Source organism: Mauremys mutica, chromosome 1 (genome assembly GCF_020497125.1).
Source record: "Mauremys mutica isolate MM-2020 ecotype Southern chromosome 1, ASM2049712v1, whole genome shotgun sequence".
Taxonomy (NCBI): Eukaryota; Metazoa; Chordata; order Testudines; family Geoemydidae; genus Mauremys; species Mauremys mutica.
Window position 1 is genome coordinate 375,053,141 of NC_059072.1, and position 23,888 is coordinate 375,077,028.

The following is a 23,888-nucleotide window of genomic DNA, read 5'->3' on the forward strand; positions in this document are numbered from 1 at the left end:
CTACCCCCCAGCCACCCAACCACACATCCACATCACACACCAACCCCAGCCCACCAGCCCCCTACCAGCCCACGCTCAAAGCCACTGCCCTCCCCCACCCACCTACCCCTTCAGCCACGGGCCAGGCCTCTCCCCCACTTAGAACCCACTGACTTGGCACTCGGTGGGGGAGAGGAGTTCCTGCTCTGTTCAGGGAAACACTTTGCGTTGCCCTCGAACCCTGATCTAATTTCTCCGTGATAGCCTTTATCTCGACGGCTTTTATTGCCGATGTGCAAGGCTACGTGTGCTGCTCAATTCCACCTGGGGCAGATGTGTTGCGGTGAATCAGACTGAGCCGCACCGGGCTCACACCCTTCTTTATCACAGGCAGAGCCGGTAGCAGCATCTCTCCTCAAAGTCGCCCGGCGCCTGCCAACGCACGATCCTGTTTGCAGCTGCTTTGGCTCAAGTTGGGCTTTTGGGTGGAAATTTTCCAGGCCGAGCATCTGCCTCGAGCTGCGTGTTCAGAAAAGTTTCAGCCTAGATGTTTCCAAAGAGATCGGCGGAAAAATACATTGTTTTGCCCATGTTAAAAAAAACCCGCTTATAACCTTTGGGTGAGAAGCTCTAGCATCCCCAAGCTTTGGAGCATGGGGTCGCCTCGGTGGCTGGGAGGGGCCTTTTGCTGTTCTCCTGAAAATACACCCACATTTGGCCAAGTTACGAGCCTTTGAAAAATCTTTGCAGCAAGTGCCCAGTAGAGACTTGTTAGAGTTTGGCTGCTAAATTCTGATGATTCTGAATGCACTGAGCATGCTCTGTCCCCGCAAAGTGACTGAGTGTGCTCCGTCCCAGGGCTGCAGGAGCTGAGCAGGACATGCCCTGCAATTGATCCTCCGGGGACTGGGGTAGTGGCAGGGCCGGCTCTGGCTTTTTTGCCGCCCCCAAGCAAAAAAAAAAAAATTAAAAAAATCGGGGTGGCCAGAACAGCAAAGCAAAAAAAAAATCTGCGGTGTGGCCAGAGCGGCAAAGCAGGAAAAAAACCAAACAAACCTGTGGGGCGGCCAGAGCCAGGGTGCAGGGGGACTCCCTGCACTGCAGACGTGGGAGGGGGTGGGAGCAGGGGGAGAGAGAGAAGGGGGGCAGCCAGGGCTTCAGTGGGGCGCTCGCCACGCGGCCTCGACCGCCGCCTACCGGGCAGGCTCCGCACCGATCCGGTCGGCGGGGAGGGAAGGACGCGGGCTGCCCTGACAGGCTTGCAGACCTGGCACCGGCTGGGGCAGACGGAGCGCTCAGCCCACTCCCAGCAGGGCACTCCCCTCCTCCGCACCGCCGCCCCCTACAGGGCGGCCGGATTGGCGAACAAAACAAAACAAAAAAGCAGCCGTGCTGCCCTAGGATTGGGCGGAAGCCGCCCCGTAGAATCTGCCGCCCCAAGCACGAGCTTGCTTGGCTGGTGCCTGGAACTGGCCCTGGGTAGTGGCCAGCGTGAGGGCAGGCCGGGAGCCTGGCTCTCCTGTGCAGATTGGGACAAGGAGTCTGGGACGGGAGGGGAGCAGTGAGGCAGGGCGCTAACGAAGAGGCTCTCTGCCTGGGAACTGGCACACTCCCGGTGATTGCTGCACATTAGCTGCACCTCACGCACAACTAACGCAACACTCATCACCCAAACCTGCAGTATCCCCGGAGATACCCCTGGGGTCGGCAAGATGAGCAGCCGCCAACGTGTGTTGGGACAGGACAGCTGGGGCGGATGAGTGGAGGGATCCCCAGAGCAAGTTTTGCAGGGGGGCGCCTGGTGGGGGGGGAGGTGGTTCGATGATGCAGCTGGCTGGAAAGGAGGCAGCATGGCCTGATTCTCAAACCTATGTAGAGACCGCGAAACGCAGAGGACAGTTGCTGCCCGAGGAGTCCTTGTGCTGGTCAGTATGATGTGACTGTGGGGCTTCCCCCTATGAGGGTGGCTGGATGGACGGGGAAGACTGGGTCTGGGACGTGGAGCCGGGCGGGGCAGGGGAGACAGGACTGGGCCGAGGACAAGTTAGAGGGGGTGGGGCAGTGAGGGTCAAATCTGTTCTGGGAGAAACGGGCAGAAGTGTCTGTGCCCACTACAGATGCTCCCCTCCAGAGCCTGGCATGGAACCCAGGAGTCCTGAGTCTCACCCTTCCTCTGCTGTCAGAAAAACCCATGAACCCCCTGGCAGAGTGTTTGTCCCGTCCCCTGCTAGTGCTGGTCCATGCAGAGGATGACAACCTACTACTGCTGTCACTTTCTGCAGTAGCTCAGGTGGCGGAGATCTGAAGGGTGCAGCTCGGCTGTTGACCCAGAGGGGTGTCAACATGACCCCACATGCTGGGATTTCTAGTTTTCAGTTTGTTTGTTTTAAAGACACTCCCCGCCCCCTCCAAAAAATCCCCATTAGAATATGTGTAACAGCAGCTCCTGTGGACCCAGACGGCCTGCCCCCAAGTTAATGATCCAAGGGATTTACGGCTGTGGTGCAGTCTGATTGGCTTCCTGGACATCAGGCCAGCCGGGCTAATAGCAGGCAGTAGTTGCATTAATGCAGGGCCTGTGGGGGTGGGGCAGACCTGGCCCTGGGCTCCCACTGCCATCTGCTCCTCCAGGGCTGGCGACACTGAGAGGATGCTGGGCCGCTTCCCGCTCACCCTGGTGCTGCTCAGCGCCACCCTGGGCCTGGTGAGTGAGTCCTGGGCATGGCCAGTCACTGCCCCAGCTGTTTGGCGGGGTCTGGGGAGTGTGGGGAGGGCAGGGGACCCTTATACAGAACAGCTGCTGGAGGCCTCCTGGAGCCACCCAGGGAACTGGGCTGGGCTGGCATCGTCTCTTCCAAAAACAGGGTGATTGTGCCAGTCTGGGACAGCTTCAAGGATGGGCAGGGAGTGGGCAGGCTCCGATCCACCCCCAGGGCAGGGACTGGCTGGCTCGGGGGGGGGCAGGGGAGGGAACACGGGGCCTTTCCCCTCTAGGGGGCACTGGCCCCGATCCGGCCAACGCTTTCAGTGTCCAAAGGTCTGATGGAGTTGAGGGGTCCCTACGCAGGGGTCTGAGCCCATAGTCCGTGGGCAGGGGGTGATCACAGCCCCGCTGGCCGAAGATGCCTGCCTCTGCCCCCAGTGGGGATCTCTCCGACCGCAATGGCGAGGGTGCTGTGCGGAGGGGCAGCTCAGCCGGCTGTCCCTGCTCCGTGGTTAAGGGGTGCCCAGTTTCTGGGCTGGTGGGACTGGCATTGTCCCCAGCACTGGGTGGGACTCACGCTGGCATCGGCGAGGATGTTTGTGGGCAGGTGCATTCATGTGTGGGGGGGTGCATTCATAGAATGCTAGGACTGGAAGGGCCCCCGAGAGGTCATCTAGTCCAGTCCCCTGCCTCATGGCAGGACTAAGTATTATCTAGACCATCCCTGACAGGTGTTTGTCTAACCTGCTCCTAAAAATCTCCAGTGATGGAGACTCCACAACCTCCCTGGGCAATTTATTCAAGCACTCAACCACCCTGACAGTTAGGAACTTTTGCCTAATGTCCAACCTAAACTGCCCTTGCTGCAATTTAAGCCCATTGCTTCTTGTCCTGTCCTCAGAGGTTAAGAAAAACAATTTTTCTCCCTCCTCCTTGAAACAACCTTTCATGTAACTGAAAACTGTTATCATGTCACCTGTCAGTCTTCTCTTCTCCAGACTAAACAAACCCAATTTTTTCAATCTTCCCTCATAGGTCATGTTTTCTAGACCTTTAATCATTTTTGTTGCTCTTCTCTGGACTTTCTCTAATTTGTCCACATCTTTCCTGGAATGTGGCACCCAGAACTAGACACAATACTCCAGTTGAGACCTAGTCAGCATGGAGTAGAGCGGAAGAATTACTTCTCGTGTCTTGCTTACAACATTCCTGCTAATCCAGCCCAGAATGATGTTCGCTTTTTTTGCAGCAGCGTTACACTGTTGACTCATATTTAGCTTGTGATCCACTCTGACCCCCAGATCCCTTTCCACAGGACTCCTTCCTAGGCAGTCATTGCCCATTTTGTGTGTGTGCAACTGATTGTTCCTTCCTAAGTGGAGCACTTCGCATTTGTCCTTATTTCATTTCATCCTAGTTACTTCAGACCATTTCTCCAGTTTGTCCAGATCATTTTGAATTTTAATCCTATCCTTCAAAGCACTTGCAACCCCGCCCAGCTTGGTATCGTCTGCAAACTTTATAAGTGTACTGTCTGTGCCATTATCTAAATCATTGGTGAAGATATTGAACAGAACCGGACCCAGATCCAATCCCCGTGGGACCCCACTGGTTATGCCCTTCCATCCGGACTGTGAACCACTAACTACTCTCCGGGAACGGTTTTCCAACCAGTGATGCTCCCACCTTATAGTAGCTCCATCTAGGCTGCATTTCCCTAGTTTGTTTATGAGAAGGCCATGTGAGATAATATCAAAAGCCTTACTAAAGTCAAAATATACCATGTCTACCACTTCCCCCATATCCACAAGGCTTGTTACCCTGACAAAGAAAGCTATCAGGTTGGTTTGACATGATTTGTTCTTGGCAGATTCATGCTGACTGTTACTTATCACCTCATTATCTTCTAGATATTTAAAAATTGATTGTTTAATTAATTGCTCCATTATCTTTCTGGGTACAGAAGTTAAGCTGACTGGTCTGTAATTCCCCAGGTTCTCCTTGTTTCCTTTTTTATAGATTGACACTATATTTGCCCTTTTCCAGTCCTCTGAAATCTCTCCTGTCTTCCATGAGTTTTCAAAGATAATCACTAATGGCTCAGATATCTCCTCAGGCAGCTCCTTGAGTATTCTAGGATGCATTTCATCAGGCCCTGGTGGCTTGAAGACATCTAATTTGTCTAAATAATTTTTAACTTGTTCTTTCCCTGTTTTAGCCTCTTATCCTATGTCATTTTCACTGGCATTCACTGTGCTAGACGTCCAATCACCACCAATCTTCTTGGTGAAAACCGAAACAAAGAAGTCATTAAGCACCTTGCCAGGGCCAGCTCCTAGCTCCCCCCGAATCCTGCCGCAGGTCCAGGGCTGGGCACAGTGGGGCCGCTGCCAGTTTGATTGGTCAGCTCGGGCACCCGACAGTTTTCCAAACTCATACTCGCTTGATCTGGAAAATTCCCCATTTTAAAGTTCAGAAAGATGTTGGGTCAAAAAACAATCTTGAGGGGGTTGAAAAGAATTCAGAGGCAGTTTGGAAATAGGGGGCGCTGGGAGCAGCTGGCCAGGCGGTGTGAAAGCTCTCAGCGGGGTGGGAGGGCAAGGCAGGTGCAGGGCCTGGTGCTGAGCTCATGCTGGGCGGGGGGATCACAGTGTTGGGAGTTGGGGTGAGGAGGATGGTCTCATTAGGTTGGGGGTTGTGCGGTTGGGGGTCAGTCGCACTCTAGGAGGGGTCATGTGGTGCTGTCAAGGCACTGGGTCAGAGTCACACGTTGGGGGTCAGGGTGGGGGGGTCGGTCTCCCACTGGGAGGGTTTCTGGGTTGGGGGTCAGGGTGCAGGTGGTCGGCTCACACTGGGGTGTCCCCGGGTTGGGTCAGGGGGGTCAGTCTTGCACTGGGGGTAGCCCCAAGTTGGGGGTTGGGGTGCAGGTGGTTGGCTCACCCTGGGGGTGTCCCCGAGTTGGGTGTTGGGGTGCAGGTGGTTGGCTCACACTGGAGGTGCCCCCAGGTTGGGGGTTGGGTCGTAAGGGTCAGTCTTGCACTGGGGTGTCCCTGGGTTGTGGGGCTGGAGGCTTAGGGTGGGTCCCATCCCCAGTGACTCCCAGCTCCCCAGCCGTGCTGCTGGTAACCCGTCTCCTTTCTCTCCTGTGGGGACAGGCTACAGCGGCGCTGACAGGAATCCACCAAGCCGGGTACTGCTCCTACTACGGCGAGTGCGGGCGGAACCCCGAGATCAACGTGAGCCTGCTGTGGTCGCCGGTGCCCTGCCTCTCCAACACACCGGCCCGGCTGCTCAAAGACGCCACCCTCAGCAAGCTGAAGGAGGTGTGCCCCCAGCTGTACACGGGCGAGAACACCACGTACGCCTGCTGCTCCTACAACCAGCTGGTGGCCCTGCAGCTCAGCCTGGCCATCTCCCAGGCCGTCCTGACCCGCTGCCCCGCCTGCTCTGAGAACTTTGCCAACGTCTACTGCCAGAACATCTGCAGCCCCAACCAGAGCCTCTTCACCAACGTCACTCGCTTCTTCAACCGCACCACCATCCTGGGCACGCGCCAGGTGGGCGTGCTGGAGTACCAGTGCTTCTACAACCAGAGCTTCGCTGACCAGTCCTACAACTCCTGCAAGGGCGTCCGGATCCCTGCCACTGGTGGCTACGCCATCGCTGCCATGTGCGGCAAGTACGGTGCCACCCTGTGCACCAGCCAGCGCTGGCTGGACTTCCAGGGGGACAGCAGCAACGGGCTGGCCCCGCTGGATATCGACTTCCAGCTGGTGCCCGCCAATGGTGCCGTTGGGGAGGGCATCGTGCCGCTCAACGGCAAGACTTGGCGCTGTGGTGAGGCCGTCAGTGCCGACGGGGAGCCGTGCTCCTGCCTGGACTGTGCCGAGTCCTGCCCACAGATCCCCGCCCCCACGCCCCAGCCCCCGCCCTTCAAGGTGGGCAGCCTAGACGGGGTCTTGTTTGTGTGCTGTCTGCTCTTCTGCCTGCTGACCGTGCTCTTCGGGGCCTTCCTGGTGTGGCGCTGCGTCTCCAGATCCAGGCAGGCCAGCGGCAAGGGGCGGCAGCACCAGAGGGACCGGATGACACGCTCGGAGAGGCTCAGCCAGGCCACCCACCGCGTCCTGGGGGAGATGTTCAGGAGATGGGGCACCATGGTGGCTTCCCACCCAGTCTCGGTCATCTTGGTTTCAGCCGTGGTGGTGATAGGACTCTCCTGCGGGATGGTCTTTATCCAGCTCACCACCGACCCCGTGGAGCTCTGGTCCTCGCCCGACAGCCAGGCCCGGCAGGAGAAGGACTTCTACGACCAGAACTTCGGGCCCTTCTTCAGGACCAACCAGGTGATCCTCACTGCCAAGGGCCTCCCCAGCTACACCTACGACTCCCTCCTCCTAGGCAAGAAGAACTTCAGTGGGATCCTCTCCATGGCTGTCCTGCTGGACCTGCTGGAGCTGCAGACGCGGCTGCAGGAGATCGAGGTCTGGTCGGAGAAGGATGGCAGGAACGTGACGCTCAAGGACGTCTGCTACGCCCCCCTGAACCCCAACAACACCAGCGCCACCGACTGCTGTGTCAACAGCCTGGCGCAGTACTTCCAGAACAACCGCACCCGCCTGGAGATGACGGCCAGCCAGACGCAGGGGGGCCAGACGGGCATGGTGGACTGGAAAGACCACTTCCTCTACTGCGTCAAGTAAGTGCCAGGCCCCGGTGTGGGAGAACAGGGGGCGTGCACACTTCCCACACAGCTCTACCAATGCCCCTCATTCCCAACCTGCAGCCCCCCGCTAGCCCAGCCCTGGGCTCCCCCCACAGCTCTCCCCTTTGGCTCAGGAGGTAGGAGTCAACACAGAAGGTCGTGGTTCCATACCCGCTAATGGTCTGTAGAGACTTGGACTTGACTGATGCCCCTTTATTCCATGTCCCCCCCAGCCTCCTATCTGTGGCCTTTTCCTTCTGGAGCAGGACTGATCGCTTTCCACTCTGCTTCTCTCGTGCGTTTCCAAGCCCTCCTTGGTCCGCCCCGTCCCCTGTCGGCCTCGGGATTCCGGCCCAGCTCCTGCCTCGTTCCCTGGCTCAGCTCTTCCCTCCACACATGTTCTACCACCTCTGTTTTCACCCAGCATTTCCTGGCCCATCACTTTCCTTTTCATCCTCCCCCCGGGTTCTGCGTTTGGGAGCTTTGCTGGCCGTCTGCTAGTGTGGATTTGTCCTAGGCAGCTGGGCCCAGCACCTGGCATTTGGTTTGGGTTGCAAATCATGTCTGGCTTCGTTATTCTGGCTTTAATGTCTCTGTCTGGCCGCCTCTTGTGCTTACAGCGCTGCCGAGTTCGGCAAAGTGTCAGACGCCACAGTCAATCCAGTGACAGTTCAGTGTCGGCTCTTCAGTGCCTCTCTCCTTTCCCAGTCCATCCCCGGCCGGGAGGAAGCTCCCTGACATCCTAGTCTCACGGATCCCCAGGACCGGGGCCATGGCCCCAGCTGTGGCACCGTCTCTGGGAGGCCCCCTTCAGTGAGCCAGACCCCCGGCGGTCTCGCTGTTCCACCAGGACAAGCCCTGCAGCTTCACCACATCTTAGGCTGTCAGCCCCCGAGCTTCCCACCATGAGCTCCGCTCAGTGAGTCCCACCCAGGCAGCCCCTGAGGGAGACTGGGACGATCTCGGGGAACAGCACACGCCCCTCCACCAGCCTCTGCAGGGACACCCAGTCAGCGTGGGCACTCGGCTGGACACAGCACAGGGAGGCCTTTGGTAGCCCAGAGAAAAGAAAGATCCAGCCCTGTCCATCCTGGTTAGCCCAGAGCCCTCAGCCCCATCCCTCTGACCACCCTTTGTCTCAGGTCAGGTGCCCCAACTGCTTCCCACAGCCCACTTTGAGCTCCCTGAGCTGCGGCTCAGCCCCTGGGAGAGGCGGGCAGTGCTGCTCTCTGGGGCTCCATGCCCGGGCAATTGGATTTGCGTGCTCTTCTCCAGAGCTCCACTGATGTGGAACCGAAGGCCCCAGACAGCTAGGAGCCATTCACACCTGTGTCGTAGCCTGCCAGAGAGCACACAGCCCTTCCTCTCACAGCATACAGGGGAAACTGAGGCACACATAGGCTTCATAAAAATACTACCAAAAATTCCCACTTGTCTGATGCTGGGAGTCACCTGGATTGGCTTAGTCAATCCCCTCCCCCGTGGGGTCCATACCGGGGGCCGTCAGGCCGGCATTTGCTGCCAGGCTGGTCCAGGTGCTGCTCTCCTTGCTGTTGTGCTCAGGCACCGAGCACTAGGTCCTGAGGCTGGCATTGCCGTGGCATCTGGTTTCCATGGGGACATGGTTACTTCCCAAGCCAATAGCCACATCACAAATGCCCAGTGTGGCTGGGCACTTGGGGGGAGAGAGTCCAGCAGTGCCACTGCCTATCGCCCCCTGGTGCCCACCCAGAGGAAAGGCGTGTAATGGCACCAGGTCCCCAGGGAGCATGGCGGTGTTCCAGGGCGCTCGAGCCAGTCATCTGGGGGAGGGAGCAATGGGGCCTGGACGAGGGCGGCCTGGGACTGGTGGTGCAGACTGGGCTAGCGCTGGTGGGGGACACCGGCCTGGCAATGGCAGTGGGGGTAGCTGGACCGATGTTGGGGACAAGGGGGTTATCATGGGTGCACCCTGGCTTTTAAACAGCCCCGGGGACCCCTTCAGCTTGCCAGCCCCCAGGGGTCCCCCTCTTCCTTCAGGGTGGGCCATGGCATCCCAGCCCTCCTGCGTCGCACCCGGAGCTCTGCCCGGGAGCGCGACTGAGCCAGCCGGATGTGCAGGGACCCCCGGCAGCCTGTCCCAGCAGAGCAGGGTTTATTGGTCAGCTGGGCGCAGACCAGCACAGAGACGTGGTGCTGGCCAAGCCGGTGCCCCCCAGCCACGTGGCCAAGGGCGCCTGCCAGGCTCTGCCTCGCTGCCCCATTGCCTGTCCCCGAAGCCGGATATGTATCCCCAGCCCAGGCCCCTCGGGCTTTGTTCTCCAGCTGCCTCTGCTCAGCATCCCTGGTGAGAGCTGGGGGAACCCTCCCCTTGCCCCCTCCAGCCCTGGGCCTGTTACCAGGGGCGGCTCTAGGCACCAGCAAAACAAGCTGGTGCCTAGGGCGGCAAAATGTAGGGGGCGTTCCCTGCCGGCGGGGGGGGGGGGCGGCAGGCTGGGCCGGCGGACCTGCCGCAGTCATGGCTGCGGGAGGTCCACCGGAGCCCCGGGAGGACCGGACCTGCCGCAGGCATGACTGCGGCAGCTCAAGCGGAGCCGCCGGACCCGCGAACCGTCCACAGCCGCGGGAGGTCCAGCCGAGCCACGCGGGACCAGCGGTCCCTCTGCAGTCATGCCCGCGGGAGGTCCGCTGCTCCCGAGGCTCCGGGGCGCCTCCCGCGCATGACTGCTTGGGGCGGCCAAAAACGTAGAGCCGCCCCTGCCTGTTACACACCGCTCCCTGCCTGGATTTCCCATAGACCTGGGTCAGCCTTGGCCACTCCCACCTCCCCGGCTCCTGCCCAGCCCCAAGGGCAGACAACTCTTTCGCCCCCATGGGGTTGCCATGAAAAGTACGGGGGAAACTGAGTCACAGGTATGCACCACAAAAATACTACCAAAAATTCCCACTTCCTTACAGGGTGGCTCTAGGGGGCTCCTTGCTGGGATGTGTGCTGGGAGGCTCTGGATCTACAACAGGGGTCTCTCCCTGGAGGGCCGTGGGGGACGGGCTGCGGCTCAGCCCTGGGGTGGGGAGCTCCCTGTGGGGCAGTAGCTCTGCCATGCTGGGCGCGCCCTGCAGAAAGGCTGGAGATGGGGGTGGTTAGAGGCGGCCGACCGTCCTCTCCTGATGCCCCTGCCATGCCCACTGCCAGCTCCTGCCCTGTCACTGGCTTCCTCCATCTCTGATCTCTCCACCCTTCCGCTTCGCAGTTCCCCTCCCCGCCCTGCGGTCTGCCTCCAGCCCCCCTTCTCTCTGCCGCCACCCTGGGTCCGTCCCTAAGGGGAGCTCCTGGCACAGGCTGCTGCTCGCAGAGCGCTGTGCGCGGGCACAGTGCCGCAGAGCCAATGGGTCCGTGGCACCAGGAGGACCAGGGCACAGGGGCCCCGCAGCGCCCCTGGCAGGCATCCTGCCCTCACTCACTCCTTTTGCCTCCCCAGCTCGCCTCTCTCCTTCAAGGACATCACCAACCTGCAGCTGAGCTGCATGGCCGACTACGGCGCGCCCGTCTTCCCCTTCCTGGCTGTGGGTGGCTACACAGGTAAGGGGCACCAGCGCCAGGCGGGTACCCAGCCCCGCGGCTTCACAGGCAGCGACCGCCCTCCTCCTCCACCGGCTCACAGCTCCGTAGGGGAGGGGGGCACAAGGGGAGCATGTGGTGAGTCGGCCTGGTGGGTGTTGGGCACAGTGCCCCAGCAGCCTGGCACCGCGGCCGGGGCACAGTGACAGAGGAGCTGAAAGGTGGATAACGAGGCAGCTCTGGGGATGTTTGCAGGGAGCTTCTCCCCAGCGTGAGGGGCAGCCGGTGCCCAGTGGTATTTGTTGGGCATGTACCACATGAGTGGTGCCAGCTGGCACGACTGGCAAAGCACAGCGGGGCTTGCCAGCGCAGGAGAGGCGATGGGCAGGGTGGAGACAACCAAGCGGGACCTAGTGAGAGAAGACCAGCGGCGGGTGTCTGATGCGCCGAAGAAGGTGTGAGGCAAAGAGAGGAGCAGCAGTGTCCGAGCGGGGCAGGTCTGAGCAGTGGCAGTGCCAGCCGCTGAGGGGCCAAGGTCCAGACAGAGCTGGGCTGCAGAAAGAATGGGCAGGAGAGGGCTGAGCCTAGAGGGCACCCTGTTTGAGGGCTGGATCATGGGGTAGCTGGTGGTGGGGCTGACATGGGGGGCAGCAGGGAGCCATGGAGCTGCTTGCCTGCATCTGGCCTGGTGGGACCGAGCGGGGATTGTGCCCGTCAAGCCAGGGTGACTCCAGGTCTGCTCTGAAGTATCGGCCCTGCGGGGCTCCCGGCATCTGGGTGAGAAGTCCCCAGCCCCTGGCACATGACTTAGCTGGTTCAGGCCAGTGGGGGCGCTATGCTCCTGGAGGTCCTGTCTGGAAGAGGAGACAGGAACTGAGGCCCTGGCTGCTTGGGGCCATTCGAGATCCCAGGACCCTGTGCTAAGGATCCTGGCTAGTGCTCCAGGGACTCCAGCCTGCCTCCCTGACCTCGCTCCACCCTGTGGCAGTATCAGCTGTGTACAGAACTGTCACGTCCTGTCCTAAACGGTCAGCAGGCGTTGCGGTGCGGGGTTAGCCAGCTACCGCGTTGCAGCCCAGAGGTGGCTGCCTGTCAGTGATGGTGGAAGGCCCCATGCCACTCCCGCACTGATCCCGGGGGCTGGTATTCGGGAAGTGGCCCTCGATCCTGAGCTGGAAGGTGCCCAGGAGGGGCGGGGTGGCAAAGTGGATATTTACGATCTCCCTCATCAGACCCGCTCCCTTCCTGTGGACTGGGTGCTGCCTTGGGCGGGGGCAGGAGGCTGGCTGCCAGGGGCTGGCGGGAAGAGGGGGATGTCTGTGCCTGCTGGCTCTCAATGCCCTCCCTGCACCAGGTGAAGATTATTCGGAGGCCCAGGCACTGATCCTCACCTTCTCGCTGAACAACTACCTGCGCAGCGACCCGCGCTACGCCTGGGTGCTGCTGTGGGAGCAGCGCTTCCTGCAGGTGGTGGGGGAGTTCCAGCGGACCCACGCCCACACCTACACCGTCGCCTACATGGCCGAGGTACCGGGGCCATCACAGAGACCCGGCTGGGGGCCAGCCCTGCACGATGGGGGCTCAAAGAACTCTCTTATGGCTCAGGGCTGTTCAGCCCCCATTGCTCTCTGGAGCCGGGACCCCCAACACTGCACAGCCCGGAGCAGCCCCCAGCTCGGAGTGACTCCCACCATCCTGTCGCCCCCTCTCCTTGCCCCATTAAAGGCCAACGATGAGCCTCTGCTGCTGGCACAGTGGGCAAGCTCTGGTTTGGGGGCATATGCGTGGGAGACGGTGACAGACACGGGGCATTTCCTGATGCCAGACTGGGGCTGGGAGGAGAGGGGGGACAGCAGGAAGGGATGGAGGAGGGACAGCCACAATCAGGGCAAGGGCAAATAGAGGGCACAGCCCAGCCCTCTAGCCCCATAGGAGGCCCCTGGGCACAGCTCTTGGCTCCAGCGGGCACAGTTCCAGCCAGTGGCAGCGGGAAGCAGGCGCTGCCCCTGCCCCATGTGGCACTGCCTGTATCTAACCCCCGGCCCCCACAGCGCTCCCTGGAGGACGAGATTAACCGCACCACGGCCGAGGACATCCCCATCTTTGCCATCAGCTACCTGGTGATCTTCCTCTACATCGCGCTGGCCCTGGGCGAGTACTCCAGCTGCAGGCGCATCCTGGTACGGGGGCAGCGGGGCTGGCGGGAGGCTATGGGGCTTGCTTTGGGAAGCAGGGGACTGGGGTGGGGGCAGTGCCTGTCTGCTGGCCTGTCTCATGCCAGTCTCTAGTAGCCAAGCAGCCCTTCGCCCACCCCTCGCTGGCACCCCCTGGGGCTGAGCGGGCCCTGGAGAGGGGGCTGCCCTCTCCCTGCAGAGTGCGGGGCTGGGGCTGCCTGTTGGGGACCCTCAGTCTCTAGAGCCGGTTGGGTCCTTTGCCCAGCTTGGAACAGACTCAACCAGCCACCACAGAACGACCAGGTCCACTGCATGTACCCTGCACCTCTGCAGAGCCCCGGCTCGCCCGCCCCACAGCCCAGCGCCCCCTGGCTTTGCCACCCACAACCTCAGCCCCATAGCCTGCCCTGAGCGCCAGGGGAGAGCGCCACCCACTAACCCCACAACCGGCCCCTGGCACTGCCATGCACAGCCCCAGGCCCATAGCCTGCCCATAGCCTGGCCGAGCCCCACAGCCCGCTCCCCGCAACCCCTATAAGGTCTCTGTAGCATCTCCCCCAGACTCTCCATCAGTCCCAAGAGGCCCCGCCCCCCGCGGGTGCCAGCCGCCCTGACTCACCGCGCTGCCCCCTGCAGGTGGACTCCAAGGTGACGCTGGGCCTGGGCGGGATCCTGGTGGTGCTGGGCGCCGTGTTCTCCTCCATGGGCTTCTATGCCTACGTGGGGCTGCCCTCCTCCCTCGTCATCATCGAGGTGGTTCCCTTCCTTGTGCTGGCTGTGGGCGCTGACAACATCTTCATCTTTGTGCTGGAATACCAGGTGAGCCGGGGCACCCAGGCCCCCCCCCAACACCCAGCCCAGCCCCCCACGGAGTACCCAGCCCCCCAGAACACCCAGCCCAGGCCCCCTGGAGTACCCAGCCCTCCCAGAATGCCCAGCCCCCCGCCAGGGGCGGCTCTAGAAATCAGGCTGCCCCAAGCAGCGCGGTGCGCTGCGCCGCCCTTCCCCGGTCCTGCGGCGGGTCCCCTCTTCCCGCGGCTCCGGTTGACCTGCCGCAGGCATGCCTGCGGGAGCTCAACCAGAGCCGCGGGACGAGCGCCCCCTCCGCAGTCATGCCTGCGGCAGGTCCACTCGTCCCGGAGCTCCGGTGGACCTCCCACAGGCATGACTGCGGCAGGTCCGCCGGCCCAGCCTCCCGCCCTCCCCGGCGGCAGAGGACGCCCCCTACATTTTGCCGCCCTAGGCACCAGCTTGTTTTGCTGGTGCCTAGAGCCGCCCCTGCCCCCCGCAGAATCCCTTCTATCCCCCACACCCCAGGGCAGTGTCTTCTCCTGGCACATCCTACTGGGCAGCATCCCATTGGCTCCTGGGGCCCGCTGGGGAACATCCCATAGGTCATGGGCTGGGGTGTCGCACTGGAGCCCAGCTGAGGGGGCTGGGGTCAGGGTCTGACACTCATGAACGTGGGGGTCAGAGGGGCCCTTCCCACAGCAGCAGGGGTGTGGGGAATCAACCCTGTCTGGCTGTGGGAGCAAGTGATGAAAGGAAGAAAACCAGGCTGTTGGGGGGTCCACTAGCAGGACATGGCGGAGGGGCAATAGGCAAGGGGTGTGCCCCATCCAGGGCAGGGCAGGTAGGGGGCAGCAGGCTGGGTGTGGGTGCCCCTGGCAGGGCAATTGAGGGGCAGGTGGCCAGTTGGGGGTACCCCGGCAGGGTGGGGCGGTTGGGGGGCAGGCGGCCAGGTGAGGTGCCCCTGGCAGGCAGGGAGCCGGGTAGGGCTGCCCCCAGCGGAGCCAGGCAGTTTGGGGGCAGCAGGCTGAGTGGGGGGGCAGCACAACAGTGGGGGGGCTCGTTGGGCCCCAGCAGGGCAAGGCAGTTGGGGGGCAGCAGGCTGGGTGGAGGTGGCCCTGGCAGGGCAATGGGAGGGCAGGGGGCCGGGTGGGGGTGCCCCCGGCAGGGTGGGGCAGTTGGGGGGTATCGCCCAGCCCCTCCTCTCACCCTGGTGGGTGCTTTGCAGAGGTCGGTGCGGGAGCCGGGCGAGCGGCGCGAGCAGCATATCGGGCGGGTGCTGGGCACTGTGGCACCCAGCATGCTCCTGTGCAGCTTCTCCGAGGCCACCTGCTTCTTCCTGGGTGAGTGCCGGTGGCGCAGGACAAGGGGGCCTGAGCTGGGAGAGGGCTGGGCCCAGGTATGGGGCACCTGGGGGTGCCCAGCACCATGGCTGCTTGTGACCCTCCTGGCATGCCGCCAGGCCATGGCTGGGGCGTCGGGTCCCATGCCCGGGAAATGCCAGTGTGGCCAGGGTAGCTCCAGGTGCACACAGCACCCCTCCCCCACGCTCATGAGCTGCTCCCCCTGGGCACAAGGACCCCCGCTCCACTCACAAGCTCTCGTGTCCACAGGCTCCCTGACACGGATGCCAGCGGTTCGCACCTTTGCTCTCAATGCCGCCCTGGCTGTGCTCTTTGACTTCCTGCTCCAGATGTCCATGTTCGTGGCGCTGGTCTCCCTCGACGCTCGCAGGCAGGAGGTGAGAGGTGCCCACCAGGGGGCATGGGGCTGGGGGGCAGGAGGGGAGGGGCATCTGCCGGGGGGGCACCGGGACGGACGGGGTGGGGCCATTCCCCAGCTGCACCAAGCAGGTAGATTTGACGCTCCCTTTGCCCCCAGGCCGCCCGCCTCGACCTCTGCTGCTGCCACCGCCTGAGCAAGGCGGGGTGCCCGGCGCGGAGTGAGGGGCTGCTGCGCCCCTTCATGCGGCGCATCTACACCCCCGTGCTGCTGAACCGTGTCGTCAGGGCCCTGGTGGTGAGTGGGGGCGGGGGAGAGGGAAAGGGAGGGGGCCCAGGTGCCAGGATAGGGAAGGGGCAGGTAGGGTGTTGGGTCTAAGGTTGGGGGAGGGGGCCCAGGTGCCAGGGCGGGAGAGGGGCAGGTAGGGTGTTGGGTCTAAGGTTGGGGGAGGGGGCCCAGGTGCCAGGGTGGGGGATCCTCTACGCAAGCGGGGTTGGGCCCTTGTGCTGGGGCTGGGGTGCTCTGCAGCAGGGAGGGGAGGGGGCTGAGGTGGGGGAGGGGCGGTAGAGCTGTCCTCACAACGGTGCCCCCCTACCCCCCAGATGCTGCTTTTCCTGTTCATGTTCTGTGCTGGGATCTACCTGGCGCTGCAGGTGCCTGTGGGGCTGGACCAGGAGCTGGCGATGCCCAAGGTAAGAACCCCCCTCCCCTCACACGCGCCCAGTGTCTGCCCGGGCTGCGCGGCTCTCACAGGGCGCCCGGAGCCTGGGCTGCCTGCGGGCCCCGTCCAGGCGCTGCCTGGCCCTGATGCCCCTTGGCCGTTGGGCAGTCGCCCCACCGCGGCCATGTTGGCAGCTTCCCAGGAGCCCCAACAGGGCAGCTTGGTCCTGCTCTGCCCAGGCCTTTCTGCCGCCCCATCACCAGGGTATCTGGGCACCTCCCCATCGTGCCCTCGGCGCCTGGGTGGGTTCCAGCCGTGCGTGGCTCACTCTCCCCTTGGGGCATTGCCCTGGGCTGGGCTCCGAGGAGGCTGGCTGGAGGCGGGCGCCCGGTGGGTTGGGCGGGGGCTAGGGAGGTGTGGGGTGCCCCATAGCCCTGAGGTTGCTCCATCTCCTGCTCAAAGACATCAGCTTGCCCTGGGGCAGGAGGTTCCTGGGGCTGCAGCCCCACTGGGAGCTCTGGCCTGGCATCTCTGGGTGGCCCAGGCTGGGGGCACCTGGGAGGGCAGGCCACTCTTGGCACCGCCCTCTGTTCTGTGGTGCCAGTGGAGGGGGCCGACACGCTAGTCACGGCTCGTGCCCAAGTCGGTGCCAGCGCGAGGTGGGGAGATGATGGCGGATAAGGCCATGGCTGGGTGGGGCACAGTCTCCGAGCCAACCTAGCTACCCCCCCCGCCCCCGGGTGGCAGGGGCAGGGAGCTGGCATGACGGGTCCTGTGGTGTCTCCTTAGGACTCCTACATGGTGCAATACTTCCAGTACCTGAACCAATACTTCATGGTGGGCCTGCCCACCTACTTCGTCACCACCGGTGGTTACAACTTCTCCACCGGGCCCGGCATGAACGGCGTCTGCTCCAGCGCCGGCTGCGACAACAACTCCCTGACCCAGAAGATCCAGTATGCCACAAGCTTCCCCAACGTGTGAGTGCCCCTGGGACTGCGAGAGGGGCACCCAGCCATGGGGCCACACACAGCTCTGCGAGGCCTTCGCTCCGACCCACAGCCCCTGCCCCCCGGCTCTGCGGGGCCCTTGCTCCGACCCACAGCCCCTGCCCCCGGCTCTGTGGGGCCCTTCGCTCTGCCCTGACACCCCTGCCCCCCAAGCTCTGCCAGGGCCCTCGCTCTGACCTGCCACCCCTGCCCTTCCAGCTCTGCCAGGACCCCTTGGTCTGCCCCGATGCCCCTGCCCCGCAGTTCTGCTGGTGCCCCTCACTCCCAGCTTGCAGGCCATCGCTCCCAAGCCCTGGGTGTCTTCTGGCCGCCCCGCTGTGTTGATTTGCTGTTTGGACAAAGACGGGCACCTCTAATGGTCACTTGGGACCTAAGTCATTATCTGAGCCCGGGTTCCCCCGCCCACACAGCGCCTCCTGCCCAGCTCTGTCCCTAGCCTGACCCGGGTGGGCCCGTGGTGCCCTACAGCCAGGCCTGCAACCCCCTGCCAGGTCCCCTCCATACTGCGTCCCAGCAGGCAGGGCTCCTCACTGCCCAGAGTCTAACAGTCCACCCCCTGCTCCTCTTGCAGATCCTACCTGGCCATCCCTGCCTCGTCCTGGGTGGATGACTTTATTGACTGGCTCCACCCGCTGTCAAGATGCTGCCGCATCAGCTCCAGCGACAGCCAGTTCTGCCCGTCCACCAACAGTAGGTCTCGCCCGTAGGGCTGGGGGGGTTAACCTGACAGTGCTGCCCAGAGCTGGGCACAGAAAGGGCTCCCCCGGCAGGTGTGGCACTGTGACCCCCCAACCAAAGGGGCAGGTGGTCACTGCAGTGAGAGGGGTCAGAGATGGGCTGGGGGCCCCCTGTGGGGCAGGGCAAGGCAGGGTCCCTGCAGTCTGGGGAGGGGGAGGGCTGGAGAAGAGGGCTCACCCCTCAGCGAGACAGGACCACACCTCGGACAGAAGGGCTCTGCGTGCCCCAATGGCGTCTGGCTGCCACTGCTGAATGCCGCGGCCAGGCGATTCCAATGCCAGGGGCCGGCCAGAACCCCAGGGGTTTAGGGCAGGGCGGAAAAGCCGGATTTCCCCTCAGATCGGCGTGAGCTCCTGATGGGGGCAGGCTGGGGCAGCGAGCTCGCTGGTAGGGTCAGTGGGGTCTGGCCAGCCCCCCAGCCACACTGGAAAGCTGGTTTCAGCCGAAAGTGACTTTGCCAGCGCTTGCCAGACTCAGTTCTGATCAGTGTGTGTTTGGGGGGTGGGAGTGAGAGGCAAAGGGGTGTGGGGGGAGGTGTCTGGCCGTAGTGGGATGGCAAAGGGCACGGCTGGGTGCACAGCTCATCCTGCAAAAAGAACAGGAGTACTTGTGGCACCTTAGAGATTAACAAATTTATTTGAGCATAAGCTTTCGTGGGCTACAGCTCACTTCATCAGACGCAAGCAATAAAGGGCACAATCCGCTGGTTTTCAATCCAGCGGAGCCTGTGGAACTCCCAGCCACTAGATCTCCAAGGCCAAGAGCTGAGCAGAGCCCTGCATTGATCTGGGCAGCAAAAGCAGTTGGAGCTCCCTGGGGGGATAAAGCAGCAGCAGGGATCTGAGCCCTCCCATCCCTGGCCATGAGCTGGCCCCGGCCTGACGGGGTCTGGGAGAAACAGCTCCAGGGGGGCGGTGATTCCAGAATAGCCATGGGATGGGGGCTCTGGCACATCCCTGGGACTGGCCCTGTGGGAGAGGAGACAGGTCCGGGCAGAGCCAGGTCTGATCCGTCCTGGGAATTCCTCTGGGTAAGCAGAGCCCCCCATGCCCCCTCGCCCCAGGATTCATGCCCTGCAGCCCCCTCACCGTGCCAGCCTCTTGCCCCACAGCAACCGCCAGCTGCCCGTTCAGCTGCATGAGGGACCTGAGCGAGGTCATTCGCCCCTCCGTGGAGCAGTTCAACCATTTCCTGCCTTGGTTCCTGCACGACATGCCCAACCTCAACTGCCCCAAAGGGTAGGTGCTGGCAGGGGCAGGGCCTGGCGCTGGGACAGCAGCGGGGGAGGGGCCAGGCACGGGGCAGTCCTTGGGGGCTGTAAACATGCCCTGCGGGCACAGGGGCTGGGACTGGGGTGCAGCACATCCCCCACACAGCGCCCCCTGCTGGTGAGACATACACACATGCACGCAGTGCTCCCTGCTGGTGAGAGGTGAGACATACACACATGCAGCGCCCCCTGGTGGTGAGGGAGTCCGAAAGACAGCGCCCCCTGCTGGCCAGAGGTGTCTCTCACACACACACACAGAGTATCTGACTGTCCCAGGGGCCTATGGCTCACCAGGCCCTCAGCTGTGCCCATGGCTGTGCTGGGTGGGCGGGGCACAGGCTCCTGGCAGGACCCAGGGGTGCTGGCCATGAGCGCTGGCCTGACCTGTGGGGAAATGTTTCCAACTGACCCCTCCCCCTCCCAGTTTGCCATTCTAGGGGCATTCTGCCCTGGGAAGCCACCACCTCGGGGCGTGGGGGTCCCCTGCCCTTTCTGGGACCAGCTAGCAGCACCTCCCCAGCCACCCCTCTGTCGTCAGCCTGACTAGCAGTGCAGGACACACGTACCCTGGCTGATAGGGCTGGACTCAGAGCCCCATGCCAGCACCCTGAGGCCCAGCATTGCCTCACATGGGGACCCCACATCTGCCCCGCTGGGGACCTCTCCAGGCACTCCCTGCCCCATAGCGGGCAGCTCAGACTGTCGGCAGACTCAGGTGGGGGGAGGGCTTCCCATGGAGCGGGGGTGGTTCACCCTGCCCCGTCCCGCTCTCACCCACCCCTCTCCTGTCCCCGCCAGGGGGCTGGGAGCCTACGACACTGCTGTGAAGCTGGGCCCAGACGGTGAGATCCAGGGTAAGTGCCAGCCATGCTAGGGACACCCACACAAGGGACAGGGGAGACCCCCACTGCAGTGAGATGAGCGGGGAGGGCCTGGCCCCCAGGGGAGGGGGGAATGGCACACAGCACTCTGCCCCCTGCGGGCGCCAGGACCGCACTGCCCTCCCACGCCGCACAGCGCTGGGGGTCCGGCCCCATTGCCTGTCGCATGCTGGGGAAAGAGTGGGCATAAAGGGGCCCTGTGGGACCACACTGGAGGCAGGATCCAGGCATTGTGGGTGGTGGGGAGGGGAGGAGGGTACTGGGAGGGTATAGTGGGGGAGGGGGTCCCAGGATATGGGGGAGGGGAGCACTGGAAAGGGTGGGGGTCCCAGGGGAGCTCTCCAAGCCAGGGGGCAGTGGTCTTACCCCCCATCTCCCCAGCCTCGCGGTTCATGGCCTACCACACGCCCCTCACTAACTCCCAGGAGTACACGGCCGCGCTGCGGGCGGCACGGGCGCTGGCGACCAACATCACCAACTCCATGCGGCGGGTGCCGGGCACCGACCCCAACTTCCGGGTCTTCCCTTATACGTGAGGGGGCAGATGGCACGGAGGGGTCAGGGGGCGTCTGGGGTTCCTGGGGTCGGGGGGGCGCGCTGGGGGGTGTTTCCCATAAGGATGTCACTGCCTTGTCCCATGAGGAGAAGGGGGAGGGGATGCCCATTGGGTTCCCTGTGGGGGGCAGCCTGGTTGAGCCCATGTCTGGAGAGATTGGGGCTGAGGCCAGTCCAGTGGGAGCAGGGACAGAGGGGCAGCACAATGGGGCCCATGTCCCTGAGGCAGGGAGGGGAATGGTCCTGGGGGCCCGTCTAGGGGCCCATGTCCCAGGCACATGGGGGTGAGTCCGGGGGGGGGGCTGTGGAAGGGACCTGTGTTCCAGGGGAAGGCAGGGGAGGGTCCCGGGGGCACAGGTGGGGGTCGCAAGGGCAGCCTGGGGGGCCATGGCCCAGGCACAGGGGAATGGGTCCCGGGGGGGCATCCCAGGTGGAGGCGGAGGGGGGGAGGGCTGTCCAAGGGCCTGTGTCCCAGGGGGGAGGCAGGGAAGGGTCCTGGGGGGGGCTGTCCACAGACCCGTGTCCCAGGGGTGAGGCAGGGAGGGTTCTGGGGGGGGGGGGGCGTTGCTGTCTCACACTGTGCCCGGCCCCCAGGGTCACCTACGTGTTCTACGAGCAGTACCTCACCATCGTCAATGAGGGGCTCTTCAACCTGGCGCTCTGCCTGGTGCCCACCTTCGCCGTCTGCTGCGTGCTGTTGGGTATGGACCTGCGCTCGGGCCTCATCAACCTGCTCACCATCATCATGATCCTGGTGGACACCGTGGGCGCCATGACGCTCTGGGACATCAGCTACAATGCCATCTCCCTCATCAATCTGGTGACGGTGCGTGCTGGCCCCGGGCACCCAGCTCTGGGTACCCAGTACCCAGCCTCCAGCCCCCGGTACCCAGCACCCAGCCCTTGACACCCAGCCCCAGGCACCCAGCCTCCAGCACTGGCACCTAGACCTGGGCCCCCAACTCCCAGCCCCAGCCGCCCAGAACCCGTACCCAACCTCCAGCCCCAGGTGCCTGCTTCCCAGCATCCCCCAATCCTGCCCCAGGCTGCCATTCACAGATGCCCACAGGACCCAGCCAAGGCAGGGGAGGGCATGGCTGTGATGCTCCGAAGCCCATTGCATGCTGGGATAGGACTTTGTGGGTAGGTGGGTCCTTGATTCAGTGCTGCATGGAGAACCCGTTACCCGGCAGGCCCAGTGACCCCTCGCTGCTCTCTGCCACTGTGTCCCACGGGCTGGGGTCTCTGATCCCAGGCATGGGGTTTGGGTGCTGTGGGCAGACGGTGCAGGTGCTGGGGACCACAGAGTGCTGCGGGGGCACTTTGAGCCTGCCCCAGCTCCGCTAACTGCCCTGCGCTCCTTGTAGGCCGTGGGCATCTCGGTGGAGTTCGTGTCCCACCTGACCCGGGCCTTTGCCGTCAGCACCCAGCCTACTCGGCTGGAGAGGGCCAAGGAGGCCACCATCAACATGGGCAGCGCGGTGAGTGGGGGGCTGCAGGGCATGGTGGGGGGGCGGGTCAGGGGCCAGTCAGCCCCAGGCAGGGAGGGACAGTGTGGGGGTGGCTGGGGCCATCTCTGACCAAACCCCTTCCCTGCAGGTCTTCGCGGGCGTGGCCATGACCAACCTGCCGGGCATCGTGGTGCTGGCATTCGCCAAGGCCCAGCTCATCCAGATCTTCTTCTTCCGCCTGAACCTGCTTATCACGCTGCTGGGCCTGCTGCACGGCCTGGTCTTCTTGCCTGTGCTGCTCAGCTACTTCGGTGCCTGACACCTGCGTCCTGGCCGCCCATGCTCCCCGCCTCCCCGAGCACCTACCAGTGCTGCCCGCCTGCCCCAGCGCCTGCCCATGCTGCCCGCCTCCCCAGCGCCCACCCCACTACATTGCACTGCCTGCCTGCCCCAGCGCCCGCCCCACTACCCTGCACTGCCCACCTCCCCCAGTGTCCGCTCTGGCTGCCCACCTCCCCCAGCACCCGCCCCACTACCCTGCACTGCCCGCTTCCCCCAGCACCCGCCCCCCGGCCGCCCGCACTGCCCCCCCTGCACCCCCACACTGCTCACCTATCCCCCCCAGTGCCCCCCGCACCCCTCGCTGCCCCCATCCCATCTCCTCCAGCACCCCAGTCACCCCTCGCTGCTTGCCCACCCTTCCAGTGCCCCTGCCTGCCCACCAGCCCCCGGCTTTCCCCAGCACCCCTTGCCCCTGTCCTCCATCTCTGAGGGGAGCCGCCCCCCAGCCCCAACCTCCTCCCCAGGGACCCCCTCATGTAGCCCCATGGAGGAGCAAATCTTCAGGAACGCAGTCCGACACCCAGGGATCCTGCCCCAGAGGTGGGAGCTGGGGGGTAGGGGGCAGGGCACGGGAGCACCATGGTTGGCAGGGGGCGGGGGGGAGCTGCCTGTTATGCCCCTAGCCATGGCGCCCACCATCCCACCTGGCTCTAACCTGCCCCTCCTGTACCCTAGGGCCCAGCCCCAGCCCTGCTGCAGCCCTGGCCGAGGCCCCGCAGCCGGAGCCGGAGAAGAGGAGCCCTGAGGGTAGTCTGACCGCGAGGAACCCCAGCTTCCAGGACAAGGAAGAGCAGAGCAAGGGCCGGGGGTCCGGAGACCCCCCCATGGCCTCCCACCGCCTCTGAGGGGCAGAGTCAGGGGGCACCGAGCTGCTGCTACTGCCGGGGGGTCACTCCTCTCTGACTCAATGCGGGTCGGGGGGTTCCGCTGCTGGACAGCCCCCCCCCTTTGCATCTTCAAATCTCCCCCCCCACTGCCTCGGAGGGCCCCCACGCACTCAGTGCCAGCCCCAGGGCAGAGCCCGGGGGTGCTGTGCTGCAGGGAGTGAGCTGGGGTTCCCCACCTCCAGCACTGACCTCGACGTCCTAGCTCGGCACTAGGGGGCGCTGTCTCCTCACACTCAGTGCTGCCCCAGCAAGACACCCCGTCACTCGGGCCCCTAGGGGGGCGCATGCACTTTCCTTGCCCAGCGAGTTGTCAGCCCCTAGGACCGGCCGAGCTAGGGGGGCCTGCATCTCTCTGATCCCCAGAAGTCTGGGGCCTCTGATTTGCTGTGTTTAATTCCAGGCAGATTCTGGCCCTGGGGCCGGGTGGAACCCGCCTCTCAGTGTTTACATAACAATTTACTACCTGAATTATATTTAAACCTTGT

At 63.5% G+C, this 23,888-nt stretch overlaps 1 protein-coding gene across 1 annotated transcript; it reads left to right on the plus strand.

The window, feature by feature from the left end:
• The first annotated feature begins 2,588 nt into the window (after nucleotides 1–2,588).
• LOC123375279 (NPC1-like intracellular cholesterol transporter 1) lies at nucleotides 2,589–23,888 on the plus strand. The gene is made up of 19 exons (XM_045026019.1): nucleotides 2,589–2,683; nucleotides 5,839–7,379; nucleotides 10,844–10,944; nucleotides 12,278–12,450; nucleotides 12,975–13,103; nucleotides 13,734–13,916; nucleotides 15,115–15,229; nucleotides 15,500–15,627; nucleotides 15,768–15,905; nucleotides 16,211–16,300; nucleotides 17,059–17,249; nucleotides 17,851–17,969; nucleotides 19,129–19,255; nucleotides 20,086–20,141; nucleotides 20,550–20,700; nucleotides 21,318–21,549; nucleotides 22,091–22,204; nucleotides 22,323–22,485; nucleotides 23,192–23,888. Exons 1-19 carry the CDS (start codon nucleotides 2,630–2,632, stop codon nucleotides 23,359–23,361), a joined length of 3,975 nt encoding a protein of 1,324 aa, XP_044881954.1. The 5' UTR covers nucleotides 2,589–2,629; the 3' UTR covers nucleotides 23,362–23,888.

What these genes read in the sequence shown, in the direction of transcription:
- LOC123375279 (XM_045026019.1), top strand. Translation starts at nt 2,630, where the DNA reads ATGCTGGGCCGCTTCCCGCTCACCCTGGTGCTGCTCAGCGCCACCCTG. An exon ending in GGCTGTGGGTGGCTACACAG is followed by an intron (nt 10,945 to 12,277) that starts GTAAGGGGCACC and finishes TCCCTGCACCAG; the next exon opens with GTGAAGATTATTCGGAGGCC. An exon ending in GGCCACCTGCTTCTTCCTGG is followed by an intron (nt 15,230 to 15,499) that starts GTGAGTGCCGGT and finishes TCGTGTCCACAG; the next exon opens with GCTCCCTGACACGGATGCCA.